This window comes from Tetrahymena thermophila, assembly GCF_000189635.1.
Source record: "Tetrahymena thermophila SB210 genomic scaffold scf_8254565, whole genome shotgun sequence".
Taxonomy (NCBI): Eukaryota; Ciliophora; class Oligohymenophorea; order Hymenostomatida; family Tetrahymenidae; genus Tetrahymena; species Tetrahymena thermophila.
In genome coordinates, this window is record NW_002476336.1 from 463,588 (window position 1) to 490,522 (window position 26,935).

General features: G+C 23.3%; 8 protein-coding genes across 8 annotated transcripts; 3 read left to right on the forward strand and 5 right to left on the reverse strand. All coding sequences in view use genetic code 6, as the record gives it.

Moving 5' to 3' along the window:
* Positions 1 to 889: 889 nt before the first annotated feature.
* On the forward strand, positions 890 to 2,263 carry TTHERM_00471830 (ubiquitin interaction motif protein; the record flags this gene model as incomplete). The annotated part of the gene is made up of 2 exons (XM_001033067.3): positions 890 to 1,243; positions 1,439 to 2,263. 2 exons carry the CDS (start codon positions 890 to 892, stop codon positions 2,261 to 2,263), a joined length of 1,179 nt encoding a protein of 392 aa, XP_001033067.1.
* Positions 2,264 to 2,619: 356 nt separating this feature from the next.
* Positions 2,620 to 4,664, forward strand: TTHERM_00471840 (glutamyl-tRNA synthetase protein; the record flags this gene model as incomplete). Its single annotated transcript, XM_001033068.1, has 6 exons — positions 2,620 to 2,802; positions 2,903 to 2,975; positions 3,062 to 3,351; positions 3,441 to 3,704; positions 3,758 to 3,958; positions 4,020 to 4,664. The coding sequence occupies 6 exons, from the start codon at positions 2,620 to 2,622 to the stop codon at positions 4,662 to 4,664; spliced, it is 1,656 nt and encodes a 551-aa protein (XP_001033068.1).
* A 318-nt stretch (positions 4,665 to 4,982) lies between these two features.
* On the reverse strand, positions 4,983 to 5,934 carry TTHERM_00471850 (hypothetical protein). The gene has a single exon (XM_001033069.3). It carries the CDS (start codon positions 5,922 to 5,924, stop codon positions 5,178 to 5,180), a length of 747 nt encoding a protein of 248 aa, XP_001033069.2. The 5' UTR covers positions 5,925 to 5,934; the 3' UTR covers positions 4,983 to 5,177.
* Positions 5,935 to 6,626: 692 nt separating this feature from the next.
* Positions 6,627 to 9,646, reverse strand: TTHERM_00471860 (hypothetical protein; the record flags this gene model as incomplete). The annotated part of the gene is made up of 6 exons (XM_001033070.2): positions 8,275 to 9,646; positions 8,048 to 8,206; positions 7,705 to 7,995; positions 7,526 to 7,640; positions 7,118 to 7,238; positions 6,627 to 7,064 (listed from the first exon to the last, which is right to left on the reverse strand). The coding sequence occupies exons 1-6, from the start codon at positions 9,551 to 9,553 to the stop codon at positions 6,627 to 6,629; spliced, it is 2,403 nt and encodes an 800-aa protein (XP_001033070.2). The 5' UTR covers positions 9,554 to 9,646.
* A 382-nt stretch (positions 9,647 to 10,028) lies between these two features.
* Positions 10,029 to 11,325, reverse strand: TTHERM_00471870 (hypothetical protein; the record flags this gene model as incomplete). Its single annotated transcript, XM_001033071.2, has 5 exons — positions 10,029 to 10,373; positions 10,431 to 10,566; positions 10,623 to 10,949; positions 11,007 to 11,164; positions 11,227 to 11,325. The coding sequence occupies 5 exons, from the start codon at positions 11,323 to 11,325 to the stop codon at positions 10,029 to 10,031; spliced, it is 1,065 nt and encodes a 354-aa protein (XP_001033071.2).
* Positions 11,326 to 13,276: 1,951 nt separating this feature from the next.
* Positions 13,277 to 19,983, reverse strand: TTHERM_00471898 (phosphatidylinositol 4-phosphate 5-kinase; the record flags this gene model as incomplete). The annotated part of the gene is made up of 8 exons (XM_001470635.2): positions 19,811 to 19,983; positions 19,548 to 19,683; positions 19,144 to 19,327; positions 18,716 to 19,071; positions 15,138 to 18,657; positions 14,458 to 15,041; positions 13,812 to 14,366; positions 13,277 to 13,345 (listed from the first exon to the last, which is right to left on the reverse strand). Exons 1-8 carry the CDS (start codon positions 19,927 to 19,929, stop codon positions 13,277 to 13,279), a joined length of 5,523 nt encoding a protein of 1,840 aa, XP_001470685.2. The 5' UTR covers positions 19,930 to 19,983.
* Positions 19,984 to 20,776: 793 nt separating this feature from the next.
* Positions 20,777 to 24,250, forward strand: TTHERM_00471900 (transmembrane protein, putative; the record flags this gene model as incomplete). The annotated part of the gene is made up of 8 exons (XM_001033074.2): positions 20,777 to 21,046; positions 21,131 to 21,402; positions 21,505 to 21,656; positions 21,747 to 22,007; positions 22,063 to 22,511; positions 22,566 to 22,605; positions 22,673 to 23,291; positions 23,347 to 24,250. The coding sequence occupies 8 exons, from the start codon at positions 20,777 to 20,779 to the stop codon at positions 24,248 to 24,250; spliced, it is 2,967 nt and encodes a 988-aa protein (XP_001033074.2).
* A 352-nt stretch (positions 24,251 to 24,602) lies between these two features.
* Positions 24,603 to 26,735, reverse strand: TTHERM_00471910 (hypothetical protein; the record flags this gene model as incomplete). The annotated part of the gene is made up of 1 exon (XM_001033075.3): positions 24,603 to 26,735. One exon carries the CDS (start codon positions 26,733 to 26,735, stop codon positions 24,603 to 24,605), a length of 2,133 nt encoding a protein of 710 aa, XP_001033075.2.
* Between the last annotated feature and the right edge of the window lie 200 nt (positions 26,736 to 26,935).

Consider the following 26,935-nt stretch of genomic DNA (forward strand, 5'->3'; position numbering starts at 1 on the left):
TTGTATTTTAAATTAAATTTAAAAATAATACATTAATCCAAAATAACTTCTATTACCATTCCATAAATAATTAAATTCACAGTTTATTGCTTTAATAATTTTTAAAAATAGAATGGTTTGACTCATTCATTTTTTAATAAATGTTAATTTTGAAATTTAACAAAAAATTTATTAAATTAAGAATTCAAATTCAATTGTTTCAGTATAAACTCAATAAAAATAAATAAATCTTTATTTTTATTCATCTTAAATAAAAAATTCTTTAAAAATAATATAAAATTAACTTAAGATTAAAATAAATAATTGAAAAAGCTAAATGATATTTTATTTTAAATTTCACATTTTTGTTTAAAAATAATTTTCTTACTAAATTAATTTAAAAAAATATAAATTTTTAATTTGATTAAAAAAATTAGTGAAATTTTTTTTTTTCTTTTAATTTGATGATGAAATAAAATAATTAATTTTAAATTATACTAAAATGATTTTTAAAAATCTTTTTTAAATATATTAACGAAAAATATTTAATATCTTGAAAATTTAATCAGTAAGTTTAACTAAAGATTTTAAATTATTTTAATATAAATTGAGACTCCTATGTTAGAATCGATGAAGATCAATTGCTAAATTGAATAGTTTATGCAAAAAGCAGAATATCTTACCTCTCTGTTCTTCCTTGTTTATTTATCAATGATTTTTTTAAATTAAATGAAAACTTTGCATAAAGAATAGAATGATAGGCAGATACATAGATTAATAGTAAGAAGCAAATAGTAAAAAAGAGAAGAAAAACTGATAGTTTATTTACAAAAAATAATTTATAAATAAAAACAAAAGATTGAATTAAAAGATTAATAAAAATATAGCTAAACATAAAGTTAATATAGAAATGACTCTAGAAGCTTCAATTGTTATTTTAGATAATACCGAATATGCAAGAAATGGGGACCATTTGCCTTCCAGATATGAAGCATAAGCAGAAACAATCCAGGCTATAATAAATGCAAAATAATAAATGAATATGGAAAATGCAGTTGGTATATTAACTATGGGAGGCCCATAAGTTGAAGTATTAATCACACCTAGCGCAGATCCTGATGCTATTTTAGGCTGCTTATTTGGCGTAAAGCTTAGAGGTGAAAAAGCTCACTTTTTAAATGCTCTTTAAATTGCTTAGCTTGGATTAAAACACAGAAAAAATAAAAATATGAGATAAAGGATAATCGTTTTTGTTGCATCACCAGTAATTAATTTATTATTTAAACTAATTTTTCAAACTTATAAAAGCATTAAAACTTTAAATTAAATATGAAAACTACATAAAATATTTTAGTAGGAATTTTATTTTTGTTGAAAGAAAGAAAGATTTGAATTTTTAATTTTTAATAAATTTTATAATTTTTGTTAAATAAATGATTATTTATAAATATAAAATTAGATTGTTGAAGATGAAAAAACTTTGGAAAGAGTTGCAAAGTAATTAAAAAAGAATAATGTTAGTGTTGATATTGTTAATCTATGTTAAAGTGGAGTTAATTAAATTGAAAAACTAGACAAATTCATTCAAACTGTTAATTCAGGTGATTCTTCATACTTTTTAAATGTTTAAAGCGGCATTACTAGTTTAACAGAAACCCTCTTTAACTCTCCTATATTAAACCGTTTCCTTAGTGGTTCTAACGCTAACTAAGCCTCGAGTGTAGGTAATGTACCAATCAATCCAACCTAAGCTGGTGGAGCTAATCCATTTGCTGAATATGGTGGAATTGATCCCTCTGAAGACCCCGAATTAGCTTAAGCTATGAAGCTTTCTCTAGAAGAAGAAAAGAGAATTTAAGAATAATTAGAGAGAGAAAAGAATTAATAATAATAATAATAGCAAGCACCTAGTTAACCAGCATAAGAAAATGCAACTAGCTTGGCTTAATAGAATTTAAATACTTCTGCAAATAATCCATCATTTGTAAATGAAACAATGTAAGATGAAAATTAGGGCCTTTTAGCAAACAAAGATGATTTTGATGAATTGACAGAAGAAGAGTTGATGAATCAAGCTATATTAGCTTCATAATAAGAAAACCCATTTGAAGCATAGCAAGGAGCAGAAAACAAAGAACCTAGAAAAGAATAAACCAAAAAAGAAGATGATGAATCTGTATAAGCTAATTTAATGTAGGATGAAAAGTTTGTTGAAGATTTGTTAAATTTAGTTGGTAAAGGAGATGAGAAAAAAGATGATAAAAAAGAAAATGAAAAGAAGTGAAATAAATTATACAATATTTTAAGTTAGCTTGCTGTTCAATTTTAGTTTTTAAACAAGCACTGCATCAATCAATATTCATTAATTTATATCTTAACAGAAAACTTGTTATTTACATTTAAAATTGTAGTTAGCATCTATTATAAAAATAAATATCAAAAAAATATTATTCTTAATTTAGTTTTTTTTTGTTGTTGCAAATAAAATAATTGTTAATTAATTAATTAGAATATAAAATAATAAATCGTTAATAGTAAAAAACTAAATACACTTATTTATTTTTTGTGTATTTCATAGCCTTATATTTTAATAATTTAATTTATATTATTAGTTAAAAATATTGTTAAAAATATAAAGATATGCTAGCTTTAAAGATTCTAAGAACTTTCTCTGTATAGTAAAAGCAAAAAGTCAGGGTAAGGTTTGCTCCTTCCCCTACAGGTTCTCTCCATTTAGGAGGATTGCGTACAGCTCTTTTCAATTATTTATTTGCAAAAAAGAATAAAGGTCAATTTATTTTGCGTATTGAAGATACAGATCAAGTAAAGTATTTGTATATTATGATTATTTTTATTGCTTTAATAATTTAAAAATATCATTAATTTGAAAGCTGTTGATATGTAAAAAACATAATAAATAAAGAAAAGGTATGTTCCTGGCTCAGTTGAAAACATTATCAAGAATTTATAGTACTTTTAGTTGGAATGGGATGAAGGTAGAGATTATTTAAATTATATATTATTTTTAAACAAACACATTGTACATCAACTAACAAAATAAATATTAATAACTATAAAAAAGGTCCTGGAGCTCATGGAAAAAACAACTTAAACGATTATGAAAATTAAGGACCCTTCGGTCCTTACTTTTAATCTTAAAGACTATAATTATATTAAAAGTATATTAAGGAATTAATTTAAAATGGAGATGCATACTACTGCTTTTGTGATTCAAATAGATTAGAAAAGCTTAAAAATGATTAGATTGAAAAGAAGTTGCCTTAAAAGTATGATGGACACTGTAGACATTTGACTGATGAACAGATTCGTATTAAACTGTTAAAAGGAGAAAAATACACAATTCGTTTAAAAGTAATGGTTTTTTATATGTTTTTCTACTATTATAAAATAAAAGTAGACTTTACAACATCAGTCATAATTATATCCTTTTATTCTTTAAGGTTCCTGAAGGAGAAACTACTTTCAATGATATAATACATGGAAAGATTACTATTAATAATTCTTAAGTAGATGATTAAATTTTAATTAAATCTGACGGATTTCCAACATATCACCTAGCTAATGTTATTGATGATTATTAAATGAAAATATCTCATGTAATTAGAGGTCATGAATGGATAACTTCTACTCCTAAGCATCTTATATTATACGATGCATTAAATATTAAACCTCCCAAATTTGCTCATATCCCTTTGCTAGTTAAAGTAATTTATTTTTCAAAAATGGCATAATGAGTTATTAAAAATATCAAATACAGAAAGGTGGGGCTAAACTATCTAAAAGAGATTAAAGTTCTAGCGTTGACTTCTTTAGAGAAAATGAGTATTTACCAGAAGCTGTGAACAATTTTGTTGCTCTTTTAGGCTGGTATCCTAAATTTTTAGAAGATAGTTAAACTCTAAATGAGAAGTTTAGTCCTAAGGAAGAAGTGCTTGATATGAGTGAAATGGCTGCTTTAGTAAAATCTTAAAATAATTTAATAAAAATAATTGATTGATTGATTTATTTCTTTAAAATAGTTTTCTCTTGAAAGAGTTAATCCATCAAACAGCTAGGTTGATGAAAAAAAATTAATTTTTTTGAATGGTTAACATTTACAAATAAAATTTAGAGATGTTAGGATTGAAAAAGAGCTATAAAATGAATTTATGGATAAGATGGTTCAATATATTTAGATAGATAATTTAAAGTAAAAAATTTAAAGCTTCAATACTGAAGATTAGCTATTAATGATAGAAACTATTAGAGATAGAATATAATTATATTCCGAGATATCATAGTTTAAATACCTTTTTGAGCAACCTGATTATAAAAATGATAATTCATAAAAATCTATTCAAAAAGTTGTTAAAAGTCTAAAAAATGCTAATAAAGTAATCAAAGACTTTAAGGAAATTTTTGCAAGTCTTCACAATTAAAATAAATTTGAAATGACTTCATTGAGCAAGGCGATGAGCTAATATCTATTTGATAATAATCCTCAAATAAAAAATGAAGATGTTTACCATTTTTTGAGATTAGCTATGTCTGGTTCTCACTAAGGACCTTCTACTGCAACAATTTGTCATTTACTTGGGTATTAAAATGCATTAGAAAGACTTAATTATTTTGAAGAAAATGTTCTTTCTAACATAACAGAAGTAGAAGTTGAAAAATAAGTTTGATGATAGAAAATAATAATTAATATATTTAAATTGTAGTATTAAATTATGCATTTATTTTTTTATTTTTGTTAGCTTTTTGAGCTTAAATTAAACCAAAAACTTATTTTTCAATTATAAATGTTTTATTTTATATTTGTCTGCAAGTTTATTTAAGATTTATAATCAAATTTAGGCTGGATAGCTGGCAGATAATAATCCGTTCTTAAATTTTAATCACTATAAAAATTTAATTAAATAAATACAATTAATCCTTCTATATAATAAATTATATAATAAATGATGCTTTTTATCATAATAATGCATGAATAAAAAAAAAATCAAGATAATATCATTCACTATTTATAACCTTCTTTTTAGATCGAAAATAGATAGGTAGATAGATAGATAGATAAATAACACATAGTTTTATTTATTACATAATAGTTCTTCAGAACATAAATATATTTGTTTTATTTATATCAATAATTATAATTAATATAATTTTTTTTTATTTAAATTTTAGATTTAATTCCATCATCTTGTAAAGAATGCTCCACCCATATCGTTTCTTGAATAACCAGGATTCGTAGAACGAGAGTGGTAGTCATTGTATACATAAGCAATATTGTGATTCTTTGCTAAAGAGCTATTTACAAATCTTTTGTCATTCAGAAGATTCATTTTCCATAAAGATTCTATGTTAGTCATCAATTTAGGATCTTTTGTTACTACTTCCTCTTCTTCTATAATTTATTGCATAATTCGGTTTTTTTAGAACGTATTACGAAGATTTTATATTCCTGATACTTTTTAACTCTATTAATATCTTGGTTAATGATAACCAGAATGTTAAAGAGAAGAAATAGTGCAGAATTCATGAAGACGCTGATGTGCTTTTGACTCCGGGCTTCCCTAATACCTTATTTTATCACTACGAGTATATCCTTAATCAAATGGATTATTTGCTTACCTGAAAGATCTAATCATAGGATTATCTGTCTAAGTTCTAGTTGAGACTAAGCTATGAGATAAGTTTTTTGATCCTTTAGATTAGCTGGATTAGAATGACTGGTTATGAAGTGAATTATTTTGAAAAGGATTTTGTCTATATGCTTTATGATTGTTGCGTGATGAACTTAATGGAGGAAGCTTTTCGGGAGTTTATCTTTCGTTTATGCTCATATTTTTGCTTTCTAAAATAGTTTTTATTTTTACTAAACTTTTTATTAATTTATTTTTGTGATGGATTTATTACAATTATTAATTGTATATAAATTGCATATAAGCAAATATATCAACTTAAAAATATTTATTTCGAGTTAGACTTTAGTATCCATAAGTTATACATAATACTGATAGCATGTCTCTGAATTCCTAAAGTCCATTCATTCGTTTGCAAAAAATTTTTTATTTTAATTTAACATATCCACAAAAATTAGCTACTAATAAAAATTAGTTTTTATAATGTGTCTGTCTCATCATCAAAAATATAAACTTCCTCAAATGAATGATGACAAAATATAAAGCAAAAAATACATAAAATTTTAATCAATATTTAATCATTAATAATAAATATGCATGAAATAATTAATTATTGATTATTAAATTATTTTTCATTTCAGTTAAAATAATTATTACTTGCATTCTTACTTGCTGACTTACTATTTTTTAAGATTCTTATCATAGAATTTTTATTCAAAAACTTTCTAAGTAAAACTTCTTAAAAAACTATCTATCATGTATTTAATACTATCTTTTAAGATACTTTCTATATTTTGTTTTTCAAAAATATTCTAAATTTAACTTAACAAAAACGAATCTATCTTGTATTTAAATTAAATAAATTAAAAATAACATATGTTTCGTTAATTAATTACACACTATTTTCTTTTTTTAAATAAAATTAATAAATTATTTTTTTCTTTTTTTGATACAGTTTTTAGCAAATTTTAAAAAATTGAGTTAAATTCGAATAATATTTTTTCATAAATCATTAAAGGTGTCTTCGTATTCATCTATAGACTACTTTTGTAAAGCTTACTTATCTTCACTATTTAGTGATAAATTATCTGATATGTTTAACTCACTTTGTCTTATAGAATCTCTTTAAATTTTCTATAATTATTACTCAAATTTATTCTTTTTTGATGCTTTTTTCTTTTTTGGTTCTTCATTTATTGGGAGAAATGCTGATAATTATTTTGATTTATTCTTTGATTTTTAGTCTACAGTTATTAATTTACTTTATCGAGTAGATGGCTTAACTTATTTTTTATTCTAAAGTAATTATAAATCATTTTTCAAATTAAGCCTTGTAATAATATTTTAATATTCACTAATTGCTTATTTAATTATTTATGAAATCTTTTTCATCCTTGAAGAAGAATCTAAATCATAAAACTTTATGACTTGAATTTATTCCTTTATAAATATTAATAATCTCTAAATACATAAGTTAAATTCATTTAATATACCTTTTATTCTTATTGTTACTATAATTGAGGGTTTTGTATTTATTTACATATATCTTCTAGATCACTAAAGCTTGGACGAGGAGTAAAATCATGGAATTGTGTAGCAGCTCTTACATTCAACCTTTAAAAAATTGAAGATATTTAAAGAAAATAATAAATTGTTTTTAAAAATTCATTTATTTTTTCTTAAAACCAATAAATTTTCATGAATTTATTATATTATGTATGGTTCTTAAGTATTTTATTAAATTTTTTTTGTTTTTTAATTTGTTTTAAAAATTAAATGACTAAGATTTTCTTAAAACTTAGAAGAAAAGCTTTTTATAAATGAATCTTAAAATTTAAACAACTAAAAGAGATAGGTGAGTTTATATTTGAAATAATAATTCTCAAAAAATAAATGAAAACCTTTGTATCTCGTTGAGAAGCTACTCTATTTTAATTGCTTATTGGCTTATTGTTTCTTTACTAAGTCTAAGTTTTACGATAGCTGATTAGTGGTTACTAACTAACTCATTCATACCTTAAAATTGAATAAAATAATTAATAAAAGGAATTTGTAAAAATATAACTAAGTATTTTTTTACATTCAAATTAATCAGAGTAGTATCGATCATTTTTTGTGGATGTGTTTTCTAAATTATTGTACTTTTCAAGTAAATCTCTAATCTTTGATTCAAATTAATTCGTAGATTACACTTAGTAATATTTCATATCTGATTCTTGCTGTATTAAATCTCTTTTTAACTATCTCACATTATCTGATAGTAAAATATTTTCATTTTTCAACTTTTCATGTTTTTCAAATAGTTCTTCGTATTTTTTCTAGTTGTTTTCCTTCAACTAAAATATTTATTAGCAATAATCTTCCTTTTATTCTATAAAATATTTTTAAACTAAACTTGAACTTTATAGCTTTTAAATATTTACTTTACATATCATTCAGTAGCTTTTAAACTTATTTTTCTAAATCATTTTACTTTTATTAATTTAGCTTTTCATTTTTATTCTTTTCAGTTTAAATTTGAGTGAGTTTTTCTGATTGCAAATCACATATTTCTCTATACAAATATTTCTTAGAGCTTGTATCTATATTAAAAATGTTTAAAATAAAATTAAAAATTATCTATTTATTAAATTATATATTTCAAAAATACTTATATCCAGAAAATTTTCAACTTTAGCTGCTAATTATTTATCTAATAAATACATATAGTGTTGAGTAACTGTATTTAAGTCTTCTATTATATCTTTATGCTAAAAATTTATGTTTTATGAAAACATTTCCATTATTTTTCCACTTAGAAATGGTAGCTTAATATTAAATTATTCTAAACCTTATTCCATTTCCTTTTTAAGTAAGTTGAATATTTTATGGAGCTCTATTATTTCATTTTGAGATTGAATTTTATTTTAGGTTTGTTAAGATAATCTGCTTGATAGGCTTCTTGCTATAGCTTATTTATTACTTACAGAGTCTTTAGCTTAAGTCCAGTTTGTTGTGTTAGTTTAATAAAATTTATTTGAAGTTCCTTCAGCAGTTGGAAGCGTAAAGTTTGAATTAACAGGCGATTTTTTTAAACATGCATTTTCAAAGTATATTTTTTCATATTTTTAAATGTTCTTATCAGATTAATTTAAAAAATGAGCCCATTTTTGAAAAATTTCGTTTTATTTCTCAGGTTGACTCTCTTGGTTATTTTCATTTTTAGCAGGCGATAAAGATCTTGCTTGCTTTTAAAATTTAGAATGATAAGTAATTGCTGTGACAGGTCTTTTGTTATCTTTTAAATTTTCTTCAACTAAATCAATTGTGCTATTTTCATTATCAGCTTTACACTTTTATGTAAGATCTTAATATTTTTTAGTTCTATTTTACTAGTAAGTGCGAGGCCTATTATTTGATTGAAATTTAGTTTACCTTTAATTATTCATTTATACTTCTGTTGGGTTTATTCCAAACATTACCACATTAACATTCTTTTCGAATTTACTGAAGCATTCATCGAATGCTTATTCTGTTTGATCAACTACTTACTAAAAATGATCCTATAAAATTCTTTCTTGCTTTAATCTTGTACTTTTTTCAAACGTAGGAGCCATAGGCAATAGTTTAGGTGAGCTTTATTAGATTTCTTAATATTAAGGTAAAATAGAATAGTCTATCTCTTTTTTTGGTATATATGCTGCCACTTCTTCTTATTATGAAGCTAATTCCTCATTCGTTTCAAAATTTTCAAAAGTATAATGTTCTCTTAATCCGAAATCAGTGGGATTAGCAGGTAAATTTTAAATTACGTTTATATTATTTTAAGATTCTAAAGCTATTTAATTGACATCTTTGAAATTATTTTTGTAATAAATTCTAAATTGAAGCTTATGTTTAGAAGAACTACTTCTCTATTATGCACTTTTTACTGATGCATTTTTAGACATTTTCAAAAAAAAAAAAAATACTTTTTTCGTTTTGATTTATAGTGTTGAAATTAAATAGAATTGAAAAGTAGAAATATCAAATTTAAAGAAGAGTATTTATTTATTTATTACTACTAGAGAATTTAATAATTAAATAATTGATTGATTGATTAATTGACTGACTTCTTTGATTATATTAGATTTTGTTTGATAAGATTTAGATAAAAGAAAGAAAGATTAATTTGAATACAGTATATGAAAATAAATAGCAATATGAAAGTTACTTTAAATTTGATTAAATATTATTATAAGCTCTGTAAAAAGAACATGATTCTATATTTGAATAAGTGAATTTTTATTTTTTTGTTTTTGAAGAATGGTTACTATTTTTTTATTTATAATTAAATTGAATAAATTTATATAAGTTTTTAAGAATTTTGATTTTGTTTATATTTTGTGTAAGGATGGATTTATTAATATATGTGTGAAGAGCTTTTCAAATGAATCTAAAAGAGCATTCATTTTAATTATGTTTAACTAATTAAGGGTGAGATTATTGCAAATTGGGGTAATAATATTTTTCAATGAATTTAATTTCATCATTTGAAAATACTCTATTTTACTATGCTATCAAGTTTTCTAATTTTGTTAGGTTTGTCTAATTAAAAAACATTGATATGCTTTACTGTGTTTATAATTAAACATTCATTTTATTTGTTTCTTTTGTTTGTCTTGTAGGATACCTTTTTCCTAAAGTTGATTCCACCTATTTGATGATGACATTCAAATAAAATCTTTCATTAGTATTAGCAATCTCATATTATACAAGAGCATTAACTACCTAATAAATTCAAAAATATTTTTAATAATTATTCAGATGTTTTAATTTTTTGCTTACTTATTTTTTGCTGTTTAAAAGCTATTATGCGAACATAGGAGATTAACTTTAGAAATTAGGCTCATTTATATTGTTTTAGCTAAATTATTCTAAAAGCCATACCAGTGGTTATCTTAAATTGAATCCATTGCTGAATCTTAATTTTTAATAAATAACTTAATTAAACAATTTAGATAAGAAAAATTAATTTACTCTAACATTCCCAGGCTATGCATTTCCAACTACAATTCCTCTGCATTCCAATCTAAAATTTATTAAAACTGAGAAGATATCTAAATCGAAATAGATTGATCATTTCTTTAGCTATTATCCCATGAAATTGATAAAAAAGGAGATTTTTAGTTAGATAGAGAGCATTATTAAGGAAACGATGCGTTTGTAGATCCACTAACAGAAGATGATGATTCTTCTTCAGAAATATATTTATATTACTTTTGAGATTAAATTTGCTAAATCATGTTAATAATTTTTGTATTTTCAGGACAAGATCCATTAGAGAGTATCTATATCAAATTATCCCTTTATAAATTTTAATAAAATGGTAAACAATTGTAAAATATTTATCATAAATATTACATATTTTAACTATCACAGCAGCCATTTTTTTTGAAATTTAAATGGAGATTTTGTTGTTTGTCAATCTTTGAATGGGAGAGTTTAGTGAAAGTGTTTAAGATGCAGTATTAGCAATTGCTCTTTCCTAAGAGTGATTCAGAGCATAAAAAAATTTTTCCCTACGATTTTAATTATTTGATTAATATCTTATAAGTATTTAAATAAGAAATGAATGATTTACTTGTAAACAAAAGTGAGAATTTATATCATGTTCATTTTTGCTTTATTCGCTGACATTTTCTTCTATTTCCATGAAGTTTGCTTGTTGCAGAGATGCCATTTTTTCTTTATCTAAAGAAGAAAATTGGGAACCAACCAGGAATAAATATTTAGAACTCATTTAATTAATTTCGAGTTTTTCTTATTTTTTTTAGTAGTTTGTTTTAATTTTTAAGTTTTTTTGTAATTACAAAATACCTTTATCTCTTTTTAATTTAAATAAAATATATCCTTTTAATTTGTGGAGAGATGATTCTAAAATTTAATGAACTGAAATATATAAGCTAGCTCCTGTTGGAAAAAAAATCCTTTAGAACTGTAAAATTAATATATAGTAATTTGATTTACAATACTACTCAGATTTGATAATATTAAGCTTACACCACAAGTTTAACTCAAAAAATAAATAACCATTATAAAAATAACAAAAGAAATTGTTAATATTTACATGTATTCCTTGACTAGCTCAAAGAATATCTATGGAGTAAGAGATTTTTGATATTCATCTTTAGTATTTGATTATTTTTACTCGTTTTAAAACTTTTATTTGAGGTTTCTTATTTCTTGTTTAAGATACTTTAATAACTGTAATCAAATTTAATCTTGGTTTTTTTTATTAATATTATTCTTATTAATGTAAACTAAATATTATAATTTCATTGATAAAACAAAAATATAAAAAGAAAATATAAAATAAAATATTAAGTATGAAGCCTTTTTTAAGCTATTTTGTATTTTAAAACATTTTAATCAGTATTAAAATAAAATTTATAAATAGTTTTACATTACAATTCAATAAAATATATTGCAATTTGTTGCGCATAATTAAAGAAATCATCACTCAAAATAATTGTTGTGCAATTTATTAATGAGCTTTTAAATTAATATTTTTACAAGTAAAAAAAAAGTTAATGTTTACTTATTATATTGGATTTTATTCGAACTAACTCAATTTAATTAATCACCACAAATTTCGTTAAATTTAGTGTTATTTAATCAAGGATAAGACAAAAATAGAAATTTGTCTCTTATTTTATTTTACATATATGAATAAAATGTAAAGAATTATTTAAAAAGCTTGCTTTTCATAAAACAAAAACTTACATATAAATACACTATATATGAATTTGAATAGAACTAAATAATAATTAAAATTTTATAAAAATTTGATATATTAATATGTATTTTATAATTAGATTTAAAAATAAACCTTCTTACATGATCTTTCAGAATTAATTAAGATATCTAATTATAAGATTAAGATAGTTAAGAAACAATAACTATTAGTGAAAATTATTGATCGTAATTATATTTTTTCAAAAATATACTTTTTTCATATAGAGAAGCAAAATTTTTATCCAGTATTTATTTTTCTCATTCATTATTTCAACTCTTAGGGAACTTTAGAATCTTCATCAAACATGTCATCCATGAATTTTACAAATCTTTAAGAATACTATGAAGGTGGAATTGCAGAAATATTTGGACCAAAAGCGATTCTCTTAGCTAAGTACTCAAATTTCTTTTTAGCGCTAATAAAAATCATTAGAATGTGAAATATAGAAAAAAATTTGTACAAAAAAATTTCAATAAAAAATGTTCTAATTCACACATTATTCAAATAAAAAGTCAGAATTAAATAGCATGTTAATAATTTAATTAAAGGAATATTAAATATTACTTGAAACATGTAAGGATATCTATTATCCCAAATAGGTAATAAATTCTATTATCCCTTGAATAGAAACTTGAAATATCTTTTGTCAGCTTGAAGTCACGATGCTATTAAACTCTAGAAAATTGATCCTTAATAGTTTAGCTGACTTAATCTGACTATTCTGGGTCTTTTGATAATAATTTAAAGTAAAGTGTTTGTATTAATGTTTATTTATTTACTTAAATTAGACAAAGAGTTATTATGGACTCCCACAAGCATGCTGTAGTCAATAATATTATTTTCTTCAAAAAACTTAGCGTCTTTTTTAACAACATTCATAAATTCTTCGTACTCATCAAATTTTGCTTATATTTTAGTTTTTTTTTCCAAGAAATCCAAGTCTTTCATAGTTACACCTTGAGTTCTGATTTTGTTAATTAAAATAGATAAATATATTTATATGATAATTAAATTCGAAAGAAAGAAAATAGTAAGATATTGTAAGCTAAAAAATTAATGGTTCTAGGAGAAACACATAATTTATTATATGAAAAATAGTACTAAAAATTTGTAAAATTAGTGAAAATAAATTATTTGATTACAAGTTTTAATTAATTTTAAAGATTAACTCATCTGAAATTGTGAGTTTGGTATGTAAAAATGTTGTTACTTTATTTATTTATATATTTTTCTACTTCTCACAATAATATTTTTAATCAAATCGTAAAATATAAAAATTAATTTCGTTTCTCTAAAACTTAAATCTAACGATACTTAGTAACACCTAAACAATCACTATAATCTGTAATTGAAAAATTAAAATTACAGTTTTAAATATAACTAGAATGTATTTTTAGAAAAAAAATGAATTAATTGTATTTATACTTAACTTTGGTAGTGCGACCATATGTTGATCCCTTTAAATCATATCTCTCATGAATTAGTTTCGTTGTATGGAATACGTTCGCCATAATTACGATATAAACTATTTCAACTTTCGTTGATTTTTTCATTCTAATTTTTATTTTATGTAAACCAAAAAATTTTATAATCAGAGAATTCCTATTTTCTTTGAGATGCTCATAATAATTTTTTAGAATATTTTTTAAGTGATGAAATTCAGTCCTGCTTACAGTTTTCAAAGTGAATAAACCATCTGCAGTAAAGTAAAAAAATGAACCACTCTTTCCTGTGCTTGTTAACTAACTGAAGCTATTTAAGCCACCATTTCCTAAATTAAAAAGTTAGTTAGGCCCTAAGCTTTTTAAATACTACTCATCAGTAATATTGTATAGCATTCTGATTCTTTAGAAAACATTTGGAGCATAGTCTTAAAATTTACACACCTTGTAAGACCACTCTTTCTCTAAGTTGTCTTTTCTTGGGAGTAGCTCAAAAAGATATTTAACTTTGAAGTCTCTATTTTACAGATCAGGCATCTAATTCTGATTAGCATAAAAATATTAATATCCAATGAAACATTAAGTGTGTATAGAATAAATTTAAGATAATCTCATTAAAAATTTTAATTATTACATTTTCATTTAGAATAATGTTTGATGCTGCTGATTGAACACTCATTTGAATACCCATCATCATGTTGACAACTAAATTCCAATTTTAGTGGCCAAAGAAGACCATTAATTTTGGTTTTCTGGGTTCTTTTTACCTCGGCTACTTTTTCTAAATATTGTAAATTGTTGAAATTCTTATGTTTTCTTCTTCATTGTTGTTGTTAAAAATCGGTTGTAATGGAGGAGTTTTATTATTTATTATAACAGATTAATTTAATTAATGGGGCAGCCTTCCTTACATGCTTTAAGCCACCATAGGCTATTTGCTATGTAGAGGACTCGCTGCTGCTTAGAGTTTGCTGAAGCTCTGGAGCTTATTATCTAAAGATTTCTATCTTCCTTATCCAATATAAATATTACTACTTTGCTTTTCTGATAATCTAGCATTTAAGTTTGACTCAATACTCTTTTTGATTGTTTAAACAAATAGACATATTTCCTTTGCATAAAAGAATATATTAACAGCCCTTTTTTTTAATTCATCTGCATTCATTTCCATAATTTGTTGAATGAAGTTAACCTATGAATGATCTGTTTATTTATTTTCTATTTTAATTTATAAAAAATTTGTTAAAATGATAAATTTACGTTTGATGTATACTAGAAAAATTAATTTGAACAATATAAAATGATATTTTATACCTTAAGATTATATATTATGGAGGTTATTTTGGAATAAATTATTAGCTTTAGACGTGTTTAGTATTGTACTCTGAACCTTGAAAATGTCTATTGGCTGAGAAGATCTTAATGATTATGGATTGTAACTATTTTTATTTAGCTTTGATGCTGAATAAATATTGTGTCTTGGAGAAATGTAATTTAATTTGTTAATTAAGTCGTCTGCATTTTCTTCCTTATATTTCATATTATGGCCAGTATCTATATTATGATCTTCCTTTCTGTTAAATCCATTTAATTCAATCTTAGTAGGAGTTTAGCTATTATTTTTATCTGTCTAATTAGCATATAAATATTAGCTAGCCTTTTCTTGATTCCCACTTTAGAGAAGCATTTATGATATTTTTGGGATATTATTGTTAGGATTCATATAAACGGCATCTTCTTAATATTTAAAATCTTATTTCCTCTCTTAAATCAACTTTTTTATCTTTTTATCTTGCAATTAAGACAACTTAATAGGATACTCTATTTTTTATTATTCTAATAAATTGTCACTACTTCCTAAATATTCCTCTTGATTTTCATTTTGAGTATCGTTGTTTTTCTAATTTTAAATGTGTAAAAAAATATTGTCTTTAGAAATCATCACTGCAGTAGGAGTCTTATCAATTTAATTTTTGCTTCCAAACTATAATTTGTTGACTTCATTTGATAAAGAACTAGTCATTTGTTCTTACTCGATTTTATTTAAAAAAGTAGTTGGTGTGTGAGCATTATATTAAATATTTTCGCTTTCTGTTTCAATCATATCTCTTTGGCTTTTCAAATTTGAAGCATTAATGATTCTTCTATTGTTATAGCTTGAGCTTTAAACTGGATGACTAATTAACTAATTTGAGTTTTTGGTTTTTATTTATGAAGAGCTAGACTAAACGTTTTTGCTATTTGTATTATACGATTCAACATAAACATAATGAGTTGGATCAATAATCTAATTTGTGTTTATATCATTATTCGTTCCACTATAAATATTATTATTATTAACATTTTGATCATTAAGTTATTGGTTGCTGCATACTTCCTTGATATTTACTTCTGATTATATAAATTTATTTCCTACTCTTTGAGCATTAGCTGAAACTTCTATTTGAATATCCTCAGTTTACAGGATAGGTGATTCATTTTATTACCTTTATTTTAGAATTACATTTGTATCATTTGTTTTCTTAATTTATTAATGCATTTTATTATCGATTGCATTACCAACAGATTGCGATGTTTGTCTTACAATTTCTGCTGTTGAGCTCTTTGTATAATTTTTATGATTATTAGGAAACTTTAAACTATATCCTTGTATGCTATTCTATCTTTAAGTACTAGAGGCAGTATTTATTGTTGGCTTTGTGTTATTACCTTATTAAATATAAATGCTAGATTTCTTACTTCCAGGAATATATGTTTCAGCTTTCTATTCATAGAAACTTGCCAGGTTTGAAATAGAGGGAGATAATTATTAATTTGGAGAGTTTAAACGTGAATAATCAGTATCATCGAATCTAATTATTCTATTAGTTAAGTCATCAGCCTGTTGCTTTTAAACGGAAGCTATAACATTTTATTCATATTCTTTTGCTTTAATTTAAGAATCGATTGGAATGATTTCATTTGCATTTGAAGAAGAAGAATACTAATATTTCATATTTTAATTATATTTTATTGCTTAGCCTTTTTAGATTTCTTTATTTGAAATACCTGATGTAAATAAACCCGAATCTCCTCGTTTAGGATTGATAGAAACTGGATCCATCACTTAAAAAGGATTTTACATTGGTGTTTATGGTTATTATCTTTAATTATTTTTTTTCTTGTATTCATCATCATCACTTCCTAAGTTACAAGATTCTATTTCATCTATATCACCCAGGAATTTTTAAGCTATTCTATCAAGTTTAGTCCTTAATTGATGGTTTGAAGGATCTAAGAAATAGTTGTTTTCATTGAAAGAAATTTAAGAATTTGTGGAGGTATGTGGGAAGGTTTTGGATTATAAGTATTAAATTTGCTTAATTGAATGGTAGTTTTAATTAATTTATTGTTATTAATTCATTTATACTTTTTATTAAACAACTGGCACACTCAATTTTCTAAATTCTTTAAGCTTATCATGTTTAAATTTTTATGTAACTCTACATATGCAATCAGCACACATCACACTTTCATATTTTTTTAAAATGGCTTCCTCATCATAATTTAAAATAGGTGATTGAAGGGTTTGCTAACTATGAGTTTAGCTTGTATTTTATGATTATGGATGATTATGCATAAAAGAAAAATTATTTAATTACCCAATTGAATTAAAATTATTTGTTTATTGGTCGGTAGTCGAAATTGAATTCCCTTTATTTACAAATTGATATTATCTAAGTTTTTAGGGATAATCTAGATTTTATGAACGATCTTTTAATGGCATTTAAAAAGAAGCTCCTACTTTATTTTAAAATTATTGAATAGATGTATTAGAAACAGACAGATTTTTCAAGTTTTAGTCAAAATTATTATTGTTTTTATTAGGATAAATTGTTGTACTTTCTTGGAAACTGCCCTCGATAACATAATCTGGATGCTTAGAAGATTACAAATTTTACAATAAATATTGCTGGTTGGGCAGAGATGAAACAAACTAAGCTGTTTAAAAATCATTATCACTATTAGATTGACTTGAAAAATTTCTTTTATGTATGTTTATATAGTTATTTTTTTATCCTTCACCAGATATAATTCCTAAAGTAGGGCTTTAAAAAAGAATATTCTACTTATGAGCTGAATCACCATTCATTACTGAAGAACTTCTCTATTGTTATTAATTAATTCGATGGCTACTGCTTTACTAAGCTGTTTATATTTACTCTTAATGAGATAAAGAATTCTCATTTTTTATAATTGGTTAAAATGTAGCATTTTATTAGCTGTTATTATTTGATTCTTATGAATTTTTTTAAGATTTTTATGGTGAATCAAACCCTTCCTAGTAGTAGATATTCTTATTTTTATTAATATTATTTTCTTCTTCAAACTATTATTGAATGTTTTTATGCATATCAATCATATTAAAATTATAAAAATGATCATCAAATTAGTCTTTTTCACCACTACCACATTCACTCAAATTACTAGGATTTTTTGAGTGGTGTTATAACTAATCTTGCTCTGTTTGTAAATAATGCATATTTTCATTTTATTTATTTTTGATATCCATACTAATTGAATTGGATACATTTTTTAGGTGGTCATTTTTAATTTAAATGTTATTGTTATCATTTGATTTTTATTTATTCACAAATTTTAACTAGTGTTTGTCTGAGTTAATAGATTATTTTTAGTTATGCAATATAAAATTGCTTTAATGATAAGTTTAATTGCTGACATCTATTCCCTTTTCAAAATTTAAATTAATTGATTCTTCTCCATTTTAAATATTTTCATTTTATTAGCTACTGAATGGATACAACTTTTTTTGAATTTCTTAAAAACTTGGCACCTATTATAAAGATTTTAAAATAATTTGTTTTCTATATAATTTAGATAAATATACTTACCCTATTATTTACTTCCTTTTTGCAGAAATCTATCTTTTGATGAATATGATCTTGATTAATCAAGTTTATTTCATAAAATTAAGTTGTCTCTCCTGTAAGATAAAGAGTTAAACTCTCTAAAAATTTTTCTATATGAGCTAACTCTTTAGCAATTTAAAGCTCTCTAGATCTGTTATCATTATGCACAACTGTATCAGTGACACCTTTATTCAAAAAATCGAAAATTTCTAACAAATCAGGATATTTCTACAAAGAGAGACAGAAATCTTATTCTTCTACCTTCTCTTACTTTTTAATATCCATAACTTTAAAAATATGGTTTATCTACTTATCGACTTTACTTAACATTTCTTTAGCTATTTAAAAAGATTAAAATTAGAATTTTTTATGTAAAAAGGTAAGTCGTAAAAATATTTAATAATAAGTACTTAAGGTTGTTTATGTAATAGCAGCCCAAGAATTGACAATTGATTTAATCATCATTTAAAGATCTTCTTTGATAAAATAGCCTTTATTTTTATCATCTATCAGTCGAAATGACATTTTCATTTTCTCATTCTCATCCCCATTCATGATTGTATTCAAATAAATAATGAAATTTTAAAAGTAAATCTTTTTTATATACAAAATTTAAAATATTAAACCACCACATTGATTGAGTGATTGTATAAATAAAGAAATATTTTATTTGATTGCATTTCTATAAGGTATTCAAATTTATTTAAAATCCATTTAATAAAATAAAACAGCAATCATTAAGTTTTTGCTTCTCTTTATTAAAATATATTTGTATCGCCTTTAATTAATAAGGATAATCTCAATCAAAAATTACATGCCCATTTGGATCAGCCATAATATTAAATATACGATCACTGAGAAATTAAACATTTTCTAAACCTAAAATTCCCATACAATCTCTAAATTACATCATTGTTAAGTAACCAGTATTTTTACTCATTTCCATAAATCTTTATAAGTTTAGTAAAAAAGTTAATCCTTGCGCTTAATAAAATTTAGAATGAAATCTTTTAAGTTTAACATTATAATTTCAATCAATTAAATAATGAATTTTATAATTCTAAATAACATATATACTGTTGCTTCAATTCTCTGAGTTCTTTTTCTGTAAATAACGTAGATTCAAGAAGGATCTAAATTTCCCTCTTTTGTGGAAGGAGATTTTTCTTTCTGTTTTTATCTCCACAACAAAACATCTTATAAAAAATAAAGCTATAATTAATTACTATGAATGTTTCTGCTTTTTAAAAAATTGAAAATATGATAAAATCAAAAGGTTTTTAGCATAGAAAGAATGTTAATCAAAATTTTAATTACTATTGAAATTACTTGTTATGATAAAAAATCTATAATTTATGCATAAAATTTTCATCTTTTTTGATTTTATTTTAGATGTTGATTATAAAAAAATATATTTTTTTATAATATAAGCAAAATAGAATTAGCAATATTAGCATCTAAAGTGCAAGTAACAATATTGTATTTTAATTTTATTTACATATCACATTTTTTCAATATTAATTATCTAATGAAATGAATATTTATTAGTTTAATTTTAAATTGAGTCTTTTTTCGTATTACTTAATTTCCAAAAATTATATTCATTTTATCAATTATAAAGTTTTATAAAGTAGATTATTGCAAAAAATAAAATTATTATTTGAATAATAAACTATTTATTTATTTGATGGTATTTTTTGTTTATAATTTAGCAGTTTAATAATATATTTTTTAAAATCAAATAAATAATATTAAAATTTTATATTTAATTTTTTAGTATAGCACTTAATTAATCTATTAAAATTTTAGAGTAATTAAATAAGAAATTAATTTACTTTAAAAACTTAACAAAAATCAGTAAACTTTTGTTATTTTCTTCTATTATTTAATAAAATTGCAGTATTAAGATAGGTAGAAATAGTTAAAATAAACATATTAATTAAAATAACAGAAATTTATTTACTAAGATCGCCATATTTTTTAGCCAAAAATCAACAGCAATATTGATTTAAAATAGTGTTATTATTACTCCTATCATTTGATATGTTAAAGCTTATAGAAAAGCGTCTTATTAATTTCATTACTCTTAAATTCAAAGAAAATGATTTAGAAAAAAAATATTAATAGTATAGATCTCCTTCATTGATAATTCCATATATATACAATTTGGTGACATTATTTGTAATGGAAATTGTGATATTTATAATGCTAATTATAAATACTAGCTCTGGAAATATTTTATGGATATGCGGTGGTATATTTGGGTCATTAGTTCCAATTATTATTTATGTTCTTATTTATCATTAAAATTATGTACAATATTATCACATAATATGGAATATCATCTTTTATCTCTATAGTTCAGCTATCAACTATTTATTTATTAATTATTTTTAGTCTAATGCCTAAGTATCTTTATCTTGTCCTTAAACTTCTGATAATTCTATTGTCAACCCTAACTAAACTGACCTTTTACTATTTTTATATGCTCATGAAACAATTACACTTTCATAAGCCTTCTTTATTGATTTTTGGGACTTCAGTATAGATTCATTATTGATAATTGTTAATAGAATAATAAATGGTGTTATTTTTGGAAATTAAATACGTTCAAATGCTTTTTTGAATATTCTATTCTATCTAGTTCCTATTTTCCTCATATTAAATAGGTAAGAGAAACAATTTGTATTTAAAATTAAATTTCTTTTCAATACTTTCCTTCATACATCTATATTAAAAAATTCATCTTAACATTTTTATAATTGATATAGATACATTAGAGAGCTAACATAGAGATCTAAATTTTTAGATAACAATAATAACAGTGAATGGGTAAATATAATTGATAATATGTATAACTCTTGCTTAATAGTTAGTAGATGGGACGATAGACACTAAACTATTTAAATGATTAGAGTGAGTGGTAACTACTTCTACTTGATAATCTATAAAATTTAATTATTTATTTAATAATTACTTCAAACTGATTAAAAATTATTTTAAATATTTTCAGCAAACGCAGAGACAAAATATAAAATCTTTGATGGAGAGTCTATGAAGAATTTTTATAGTAAGATTATAATAGATATAAAAAGTAGTGAGGGTTAATTAAATGGCTTAGCAGAAGATGGTAAAAAACTAACATTAAAAGATTATTTGTTATCTAGATGTGTATTACACAAACAGCAAAGGAGTAGAAAGTAAACGGCATATAGAAAAAAGCAACCAAAAAGTAATACACCACTATCAACTGCTACTAAAACAGAAGATTTGAGTAAAAAATTATGATTTTTGAAGCTTACATCATAAAAATATATTATTATTTTAAGAATAAGAACTTCAAGCAAAGCGGTTAAGGTGTAAATCCTAACACTAAAGGAATTTAGTGGAAAGTGAAACATTAATAGGATATTATTATAGATAAGGAGAAGATCAAAAGTATTCAAGAATTTTTAGAATAAAGGTAAGTAATTTTTAAATGAATGAATCTGCTCTTGTTACCTGCATCGAAGATATAACTTACTAAGACGATATAAAATATTTTTAAAATTCTAAAATTTAATCAGATAAATTGTTATTGCAAACTCTTAACGATTTTAGAATAAAATTAGTTCCTATAATAAGAGGGGTAGTAGAATTTGAAAAAGCTAACTTGGATGAATAGTACGATAATATTGTAGAAACAATAAAATATAATACTTACTTAATAATGAATCACATATATGTTTTATTTGACTATTTCTCTATCAATGAGAAGAAAGGAGTTAATGTCAAAATGGTACATATTATTAAAATTATCTTCTATCTAATTTTTATTTCGTAAATTATTTAGGCATAATTTTCCTTTAAATAAATGATATGGGATTTAGTAGGTAATCATATATCTTTAATTCATTTATTCTTTAAGAGTGAGATATTAAATTAATAAATAAATATTAGGTATGTTTCAAGCCTAGGCCAAAATGAATGATATTTAATTTATTCATAAGAATGATGTACGTAGGATGGATAAAACCTTCTCAGATGAAAGAAGAATCAAATAAGTTCTAATTACTATTTTATCTAATGCTATAAATTAAGTAGGTTAAGGGTCTATTTCTTTTAAAGTTTGCTTAGAAAGAAATGATTTTAATGTAACTTAATCATAAACAGACAGTCCTACAAGCAGTAAAAGTCACCCTAGTTTAAGATTTGAGATTGAAGTGTAAATTAAAGAAAAGAAAAAAAAGAGAGATGATGTGAATGAAGATTTCGAATAAATGTTCAAAAAAATAGAGAGTCAAGTAATTGACGAATTAGTAAAAACTCTAGGACCATACTAAATAAAAGCAGAAGACATTATAGAAAACAATACATTAAAAACATCGTTTGCTATTTATGCAGACTTTGTTAATTTAAGAAAAGAAGAAAGACTCCATTCTCTTATAAGACCTGAAGTTTCAATAAATTATTAATAATAATAGAGAAATAGAGCTTCTACAAAGTAAAGCACATTATTCCAACAAAGAAAAAGCCAAAAATCGATTGAATCAGCTCCAGTCAAGACTTATGGTTAAACGTTATATTTAAATTTTGTTATTTCCCATTTAAAAAAATATTTTTATGATAAAAAGTTACACTTAACATCCAATTGAAAAATAAACCTAAGAACAGTAAGTGGTTACCTCAAAAAAAGATTTTAACTAAATTGAGGAAAATAATAAAGAGTAGCAGACAGCTTTAGATACAAAAGATTTAGTGGAGTAGCAACTTAAGGAGTTTTAGGAGTAAAAACAAAAATTAGAATATGAAAAATAAAGATAAGAAAGTATGTCTCCTAAAACCAGATTTGATTCTAAAGGTTAAATTAGGAGCACAACAATAAGGCCGGGGTCAAATATCTTGAATTCCTCTTAGCATAAAACATTCTTGCAGAATCTTAGTCGTTAACTTAGAGATACAACAATAATTAACTAATAGAATCAATCCTCAGCATAAGAGGAAAATGAAGATAACTAAAACTCATTTTCTCAAAATAAGATAGATAGTAAGGATTCTCGTGCCAAATTATCCAATTATCACTTTTAAGAAGATAACAACCAAAAAAGATAAGTTGACGACTGTAATAATAATAGCATAAATTTTTCTTCAGTGAGCCAACATTATCTAGATGAAGAAAATCTAGGTCAAAGTGAGTTAGGGATTACAGATCAAGAAACTAATATTTAAAAATTATATCAACCACAATTTAACGTTGATTCATATATTGGCAATAAATTTAGCTCTTATTTTTCAAAATAATCATAAGAAATTGCATTTATAGAAGGAGATAAAAGCAATAGCTAACACAGTAATTTACTTTTAGGATTAGGAGATAAAAGTATCAGTAAAAGTAACTCAGATGAAATGTCTTAAAGCTATTTCATTAATGAAAAAAGAGACTCTGTAAATGAGTAGCTATATTCCTCTGATAAAAGCTACCCTTCGTAGTTAGAAATAAGACCTAAAAAAGCAAGTCTCTTTTCTTAAATAAGATGAGTTTATTTATTTATTATTTATATTAATAATATTTAAAGTAATTAATTTAATAAATTTATTGTAATTTAGATTCATTTTTAATAAAAATATTTATTTTATTTTCAAGTTTAAATTACTTTATCTAAACAAATAAAATTATCATATTTTTAATTAATAAAATCATTATTTTAAAAATAAATGAAAGAAAAAATTTTGTATTAAATAGTGTTTAACAATCTATTGGAATAATGGGGAATAAACTCATTAATGGAAAAATAAAAATGTAAATAGATTATTTATTTTGTACTAAGCAAAAAAAAAAAATTACAAAAATAGAAATAAACAAAGAAATAAAATTTGTTTAACAGGTCTCTCATACTTATTTGTTTAGGAATAAAACAAAATTATCGTATTTCAGTTTATAAGCATCTAAATATTACTAAATTTCTTGTTATAATTGAATATATTTTTATATGTCTTTAGACTATTTGCTATTAATCATACTTTAATAATAGAAATCATAAAAAGTCAAACCATATGTGATCAACGAGTCAATCATAAAAATAGCTCTGAGCAGTACCTTCTCTTTTTATCCAATACATACATGTGTCTCAAAGCAGATTCTTTTGTGCTCATCCATGTAAATAGAGATGTCATTAAATGAATTGTTTAAAAGCTGTATGCAATAGAGCATTTCATCAATGTTTTCTGGTTATGCGAAAAGTTCCTGCTAATAATAAAGCTTAATTAGTAAGCTACAAGTACTCTCTTTAAAATCAATCATAAGTTTCTTTTCCCCTCCTCTAATTGAAGGTATACTGTGTAAATATTATTCAATTTTTTTAATTTCTTCCATATGTTTTTTTGGATCTTAAATTTCATTCTATTTTTTCATTTTTAACTTATCGAGTTCTTACCTTTTTTAGTTCTCTTCAACTCCCCTTTTAAACTCTTTAATTTTAAGTTGCAATTACATTTCTCTTTTTTAAGAAGAAATTGCAGCTATTTCATGATCTGGGCTGGAATCATTGATAAACTTAGGAGTTTTAGTTTTTTCTCTTTAAACTAAATTATTATTCATAATCGAAATAGAATTTTATTGTCTTGGATATTCTTCACAACAAAATTCGATAAATGTTTCTTCTTAACTAACAGGTCTCTAATTATCAGGAAATGATCCAGCTTTTTTCAAATAATCCTAGAAGAAGGAATTGATTATTTCTGACTATGTTAAGTTTTCTTATTATGTATTATTGCTTTATAATTTGTTAAAGTTTTCCAATTCACGCTTATAAAGTTCCAAAAAGATTTTATAGGTTTTTTCATTAGAGTTCATAGAATTGATGATAGCAGTAAGTAGTTAATTTTTAGTTATTAAAACTTTACAGTATCTTTTTCTAACATCTTGCTAACTGATTGCTTCTTCTATATCTTAAACACCAGTAATACATTAATTAGCAAATTCACTATCATCTTTAGCTTCTTTTAAATCATAATCATTCAATAGAGCGTAAGCTATATTTTTTAAAAAATCTCCTATTTTTTTTTATGCTCTTTCATTTAATTATATTTTTTTCTTACTATCATTTTACTTTTCTATAAAATAAAATGTATCACAAAATTATTCGTAAGTCATTTATGTTTCATTACTATTATTTATGCTCTGCATAAGTTTTTCCTCGAGTTATAATTTAAAATCTTCAAATGAAATAAGATATACAAATTTTATATTCTAATTTTCTCTTATAAGGATGAGATTAGAGATATCTATGTCTATCAACATTTTCTTATTTAATAGAATCAATATGCATTAAGAGAGAAAATAGCTCAGAAAGCTATAAATTACACTTTTATTGAATTGATCAAATATCTTTTCTATATACTATGCCAACTTATATTCTGGACTATTCTTATTTTGAGAGCTATTTTTATCCTAAATATTAGAATTGTCAGGTTTCTTTTTCTCTAAAAAATCTGAAAAGTAATAAATTCCATCAATCACATCTATTTCACCATTTTCATTGTGGTTATCTGTTTCATCATTTTAAGATTCTGACCTAGAATCCTTACCTACTTAAGATTAGTTTCTTTTCTTATTAACGTGCTCTAGTATTTAGTCTTTCCTTATAACTTAATATTCGCTTAAATATTGTTTTTTGCCATTTTCTTCTATAAAATAATCAATTTTGATTTTCCTCCAACAATTCTAATTTAGATTTTATGCATGCAAATTTCTTTAAGCCATCTTACATTTTTCTAAATAAGATTCTTTATTACTGCCTTTATAAAACTACTAAACTTCTTCAAATTCCACGATTTCAGATGTTATTTCATCAATATTAGAAACAAAAAATAGCTGTTTGCTGTAAGGAAAATCATAAAAGATTTCAATTTAGTTAATTAATTTTTTTATTTCGTGAAAGCATGCGTTATTTGAAATAATTTGACTACAGTAAATGGGATGCTCAAAATAATTATCATTTTCCTTTTAACTATTATCCTTCATTTTTTCTTACTAAATTATCTAAAAATTTGATTTTTAATTATTTTTTAAATATTGTTGTTTTTACAAATTTATCGTAAAAATCTAAGAATTAGTAAATATAAATCTAAAAATAAACTATTTTTATTTTTACTATTTTATTTACATTTTTAGTATAAAAAAATATATAATGAATGTTAATTAAACAAAACACACGAGCTTTT